The following is a 6,806-nucleotide window of genomic DNA, read 5'->3' as shown; positions in this document are numbered from 1 at the left end:
AAACACTCCTGTCCAGGTCATCACACCTGGACAGCTGGGTCTGCAGGTCTGCACCACGCTCACTGACATCCTTCAGGGTGGTCGACACAAAGCTTAGATTCATCACTGTGGACTCTGCTGCTCCACTGCTGGTGAGTCCACTTATAGTGACCTAGTCCAGCTTCCAGCATATCAATGGCATAAAGAGGTGATCTAGTGCTAATGATACAGTTACGTGTATAACAATCATAAATGATTAATTAATCAAGAGGACACCAAAAACACTTAATCAATATCCAGAATTTCTATAATTTTCTGGAAACATGTATGCAAAACCAGAACAATGTATTTTTTTCCATGCACTGTGTATACCATACATATCCATATACTCCTTGTACTGTATATACAGTACCATAGAAGTAAGCTGTCATTGTCAACAGGACCTAGTAGAGGGCAGTATGTAAATCAAACCAACAGTAAATTGTACAGGATTTTGTACTGTGCTGGTTCTGCATATGCCACTGACACCTGAGTTCCACTGAGAGAGTAACTCTCTCTCCAGGCCTGTGTTGTCACTCCCCTCCCTGTCATAATTCAACAATTATGATGTCACTTCCTGTCCTCCCTCCCACTCAGCGCCCTCAGTCCAGGTCAGGGCTGCTGTGCTGCTCTTCTCTCTCCAGCACTGAGGAGTCAAGATGCTCACAGTTTTCATTTGGGTCACTGTGCTCCTGCTCTGGCTCATTGCATGTAGCCACTTTTATTAAGATCTATTTTAAATCATTATTGAGATTTATTTAATTCAGTGAATTATTAAAATGTTTAATGCTGTTTTATTTTTCTGTGCCTAGGTCCTTCAGTCAGTATTACTGTTCAGCAGACACCCATGGAGATGCTCAGAAGCCCTGGAGACAAAGCTGACCTCCATTGCATTAATCCTCAAAGTAGCTATAACTACATGTACTGGTACCAGCAAACAGGAGATGGTGCTTTAAAACTCATTGGATATCTAAATTATGCACAGCAATACCCTGAAGAAGAGTTTAAAGAAAATTTCAGCCTTTCTGGTGATGCTACTAACACTGGAGCCTTGCATATATCTTTAATAACAGCCACCCACCGTGCTGTATATTTCTGTGCTGTCAGTTAACACAGTGCTGTACATCAGCTTTTCACCCTACAATAAATCGCTGTGAACCACATCCTCAGTGTGTGCAGGGGAAGCTTTTAACCTCCTAGTTTCCTTCAGTCATCTAAAAATGACAGTTTTCCTGTATCTGATTTCAGCGTAACAGGATGCATCTGCTCTTTCACACCAATGATATACAATGATATACTGACACGACCTTGGATACAGTAACCAGGCTCTGTACTATTCTGTTGAACTTCCAACACATTAAACTGCAGCACATCTGTTCCCAGACTCTGTGCTTCACCATCACAAAATGGCAGTAGATGAGTACTGGTAACACATATTACACAAAAATATATAACTTCCAGCCCTGTAAAAAGTATATCTTACAATATATTTACTATTTAGCAAGAGTTATAAAAAACTTAAACTTTGAACTCTCTCCTTAGATGAGCCATGGCCCCTAATCAAATGAAGGGTATAACATATTATATAACATGACTTTATAACATGTGGAGTTGTGAAGATTAAGCTTGTCTATTTCTGATGTGCTGTTGTCAGACTGTATAAATCATCTTTCTAAGGTATTTTAATAATAATATTAAAAAAATAATTCCTTACACTTAGTGCTTTTCTGGACACTCCACTTTACACGCTATACAGGTATTGGGGACTCCCCTCCACCACCACCAATGTGCGCCAGTACACTCACCACACACCAGCTATCATTGGGGAGGAAAACAGAGTGATGAAGCCAATTGGTTTCAATTGGCCCATGGTTTCCCTTAGTCCCCTTGCAAGTGTCTGTGATGTCACTTCCTCTGCTACAGTACAGTATGTCAGTCAGACAGTTCCTATCTTATTGCATTCAGCTAAGCCTTAAGATGCCATTGCTTCTGTGGTTGTTTACTGAAATATGGGTCTTACAGAGTATAACTTCACATCTTAAATATGTTTAATGGCTCTATAGACATGATCATTCTTTTTTCAGGAGATGGCAGCTGTGCATTAGACAAGCTGCACTGACCTATTTTGTGATTTTTCAAGATCCAACTTAATACTCTTACATGCTGCTTGAAGACAAACACTTTATTTCTTAGCTTGTACTGATGCTATGTGTAAGAGGACCCGGGGAAGGGTCATTCATAACCGGTATTTCTGGAACGAAACACTGAAAATACTCGATATAGACCTGGGCAAGATGGCCACCCAGGATAACCAGCTGACCCGCTATTGGGAAAAGCCTACACAGCGAAACAGGGAGACACAGCTGAACGACATTAGGAAACAGGATATAAATGCCCCAGAAGCGATGAGCTGGCGTGGAAGCCAATAAGGTGAAAGCGTTTTGGAGGAAGGAGAGATTTAGGAGTGTAAGGAAAGGAATTAAAGAATAACGGACTATTGGATATGGTTTTGACTAAGATTACGGATTACGGCTTGGATACGACGCAGAGTAGTGTGGACATATGGATTTAGGAATTTGGATTGTTTAAGGATACTGGCAATGGATTGTGGATCGGATTTGGAGAGATGTACCAATGAAGAACAAAGACCAATGGGGTGTGAGTTACAGTAGATCTCTTTTACACCTGTTTTCCCTTGGCGACACCACATATGCAACAAATGTAAGTTGTGCTTAAGATGACTATAATGCCAGAAAATAATAAAGAAGCACTCTAGAATTTATCATTAAAGTAATTATTGTACATTAATTTTGAAGTTTTAAATGATAAAATTCTGTTTTGACAGATGGCTTTGATGGTGTTCTGATTTCCCATTGGCCCAGCCAACAACGCTGTGGAGAGGCACTGTTACCAGAACAACACCGACTATAGCTGGATGTACGGGTAAAGGCAACTGGAAGGTGAAGGGCCAACAATGATTCCCAGCTATGCTGCTTCACCAACCTTTGAGGAGGGATTTAAATCAGATTAAAAAGTAACAAGGAACAAAAAACTGTCTTTGACAGTGGAAAGTCTGAAGACAGCGCAGTGTATCTGTGTGCAGCCAGTGAGAACAGTGACATAGGAGGGCTCAGCTCTGAGTCAAAAACCAGGACAGGAGGCACCTTCCAGCAGCAAAACTCTCTGATTTGATTAGTATTTATAGAGAGGCAGTACAGCAGCACAATATTTAGCACAGCTGTCTTGCAGTGCTGGGGTCTTGAGTTCACTTCTAGATTAGGGGCATCACTGTATTGTAGACTGCATTGTCCTGCAGTATAATGGACTGTTGTCCAACTTGCCCTAAAAGCCAAAGTTTCAAAGAAAATGATTCTTGTTTTCAGACTCTTGCATTTGCATTGAATGCACAGGCATATTAACATACAGTATGAAGCCAATACACCTTGAGTATTTCTGACTCTTAGCCTTATTATGCCTGAAACCATGCTCATTAAGAACATCATTCAACATGAAATTTCCCCATAAAGTACTTCTCAAAAATAGACTTTTACCATTAGTGATGTATCCTGTTTGGTTTGGTGAGGTGGCTTGGGACTAATATCTTGATTCACTTAAGGATATGTTCATCGCCGACAAAGCAACCAGGTTTGGCTTAAAAGACAAGAAACTCACAAAACAACAATCTTCAAAACAAACCCCACCTTCTCTCCAAGTCACCATGGCTATACTAAGCTCTCCCAATCCCTTTTATAGCTCCTCCTTCCCAATGGCATACTCTCTTAAAGGGACTTGCTCATATCTTTTAACAGAGGTGAACAATGTTTAAAGAAATAAAGTTCATATAAAAAAGCCAGAATAACTTATAAACCTTAACAAAGTCATGCAACATTATTTATACATTTAAACAAAACAAAACAATCATACATCAGTAAATTATATAGGGCCTACCAGTAACCTTCCCCTTTAAAATCAGCAGTGTTTTAAGTACTGCTGATGTGGCAGAGAAAGAAACTACAAACAGAAGAATGACGGGTGGTCATCTTGCCAAAAACAACACAATACTCTAATGGGGGACACTGCTGTGATTTTAGGGAAGAGAAAAAGGTGAGTATTATTCACATTTCATATGGATCACATACACAAATATAGAAAAGGGGTAGACCAAAGTATTGGAATATTTCACATTCAGTTGGGAAAAGAAACAGGCACCATGCCACAATTTTCCATTCAGATCAGTAGACGATTATGAATGAGGAAAGTATTAATCCTAACATATGTCAAATCCAAAGCTAGGGTTAAGGTTAGGTTTACAACAAAATGTAGGCAATTTTTGTTCGCACGGCTATGTTTTCTGGCAGAAATTACATTAATGAAAAGAACATTTTTTCAATGTTATCTTCACATTTTTTTTCTTCCATATTAGGCCATATTCAGTATACTGCATTATTCCATAAGGGACTGAAGTCAAATTTGCCCTAAAAGCCAAAGCTTCAAAGTCAGAGATTCTTGTTTTCAGACTCTTTCATTTGCATTGAATGCACAAGCATATTAACAAGGGAAAGGAATACTCCGTTAGTATTCCTGACTCTTAGCCTAGTTAAGCCGGAAACTATGCTCACTGAGAACATAACACAGATGTTCTGAAAAATAGACTTTCACCATTCGTGATAGCATTCTATTTTGTTAGCTGAGGTGACTTGGGACTAATGTTTTGTTTCAGTAAAGGATATTTTCCACTCAGAGCAGTGTAGGATAATGGAATATCTTTGAAAAAACACTTAACCCTAGCCCTAACGTATGTCAAATTTAAAGCTAGGGTTAGGGTTAGGTTTCCAACAAAACATAGGTAATTTTTTAATGCATGGTGTCTTTTCCTGCAGGAATTACATTTAAAAAACGTTTTTTTCAATGTTATCTTGACTTTTTTTTTGTCTTCCATATGAGGCCATATTCAGTATACTGCATTATTCCATAAGGGACTGATGTCCAACTAGCCCTAAAAGCCAAGGCTTCAAAGACAGAGATTCTTGGGTTCAGACTCTTGCATTTGCATTGAATGCACAGGCATATTAACAAAGGTAAGCAATTCTCCGTTAGTATTCCTGACTCTTAGCCTAGTTAACCTGAAAACCGTGCCCACTGAGAACACCATTCAACATGAAATTTCCCATAACGCAGAACTTTTCAAAAATAGACTTTCACGATTCCTGATGCATTCTGTTTTGTTAGGTAAGGTGGCTTGGGACTAATATCTTGATTCAGTAAAGGATATTTTCCACTCAGAGCAGTGTAGGAGTATAGATTGTCTTTGAAAACACACTTAACCTTAACCCTAATGTACAATATGGCTCTATATACTGCATTGCCCTAAATGGGGATGTTGTCTAAATCCCCAAAAAGCAAAGGATTGAAAGAAAGTGGTTAAATGTCTTAATCTGTTGCATTTGGCAATGAATTTACTGGCATGTTTACAGGTATAGCTTATATTTATTGGGTTTTCCTGACTCTTAACCTATTTAAAGTAATTTTGGAACATAAACATACAGTATTATGTAAACTGTATATGGCTGGTCTCAGTACTCAGTAAAGAAAAATACACACCAGTATTCCATTTGTCCCTAAACATATTAATCATCAAAGTCTTTAACTAACATGTGAAATAACATGTGCATACAGTACTCTGTGAGAAAAGTGGTAGTTTTAAGCTTTTCTGCAAATACGCTCGATACCGGAGTAAACAAGCATACTTTTAGAATTTGATTAATAGGGAATATAATATGGAATCGCGTATCTAAAGAAATTAATAATGATATAATTATAAACATGTAATGCAACACAAACAGAAGTATAGTATATACTGTACACATACAATCTCTATTGATATGTGTAGGGCTGTGTCACCACTCATCATGCAACTGTATTAGTGGCGTGATGGTCTAAGTGCCTGACTGATAAGTGAGAGGTTGGCTGTTCAAATCCAGCTAGCGCCATGAATTTTCTTTTAACAAACATTTCTTTGAAAAAATAAAATACCAATATTATAGACAATGAATTGACTTTTTTATATTTCTAAATATCACAACATGCTTGAATCTAAGTCATTTTTAATAACAATGAATAGTCACCGTCTTTCCCTCTGATACCGGTTCCTGCTCCAGAAACAGATCCCTTTAGATCTCCCTTCAGATTTAAAAGGTTATTAATAATATCTTCGGTGTCGCATCTTCCCAGTTTAGCTGATCTTTTGCTGCCTACGCATGCTTACACAGCGCCCTGGGTAAACTATCATACTTGACTGAGAAAGCTTTAGAGAACTTAACATTTTTATTATCAACAAATTGTAAATACGACATTTACATTGGCGTTATTAATTTTTCACTTGAGTGTATGGTGGAGTGTCAGCTGTCAATGAGAGCAGACCCCCCCCCCCCCCCCCCCCTTAGGCTGCGCAAACGATTTTTATCAATTAATTTTTATAAAGAAATAAAAAATTAGATAGAATGATATTGTATCACTACTGGGTTTACATGGGCACCCTCACCACTGCCATATCAGGACAGCCTCCACCACCACAGACTCAAACCCAGGCCTCCAGCATCACTCAACAGGGACCCAGCCTCTTGAGCCAAAGGGGAATCTCCACTCAGCTCAGCGTGGTCCCTGCTAGAACCAGGGAAGAGCGGTGATGCCACTGCGCTGGTAAGCGGACTCTCAAGAGCAATGGAGGCTGTATGCGTTACAATATAAACATTTACTGTCAAACTTTAAATCAACAATTGATTTAAAGA

The 6,806-nt window shown here is 38.8% G+C and overlaps 1 gene segment (V, D, J or C); it reads left to right on the top strand.

Annotated features, from left to right (window-relative positions):
• The first annotated feature begins 668 nt into the window (after positions 1–668).
• LOC138240995 (T cell receptor beta variable 10-3-like) lies at positions 669–3,210 on the top strand. The segment is given in 4 exon segments: positions 669–729; positions 831–1,124; positions 2,901–2,961; positions 3,084–3,210. Coding segments are annotated over 4 exon segments (534 nt in total).
• Positions 3,211–6,806: the final 3,596 nt, after the last annotated feature.

This window comes from Lepisosteus oculatus, chromosome 8, assembly GCF_040954835.1.
Source record: "Lepisosteus oculatus isolate fLepOcu1 chromosome 8, fLepOcu1.hap2, whole genome shotgun sequence".
Classification (NCBI taxonomy): Eukaryota; Metazoa; Chordata; class Actinopteri; order Semionotiformes; family Lepisosteidae; genus Lepisosteus; species Lepisosteus oculatus.
The sequence above is the reverse complement of the archived record's forward strand: the minus strand, read 5'-3'. Positions and strand labels throughout refer to the sequence as shown.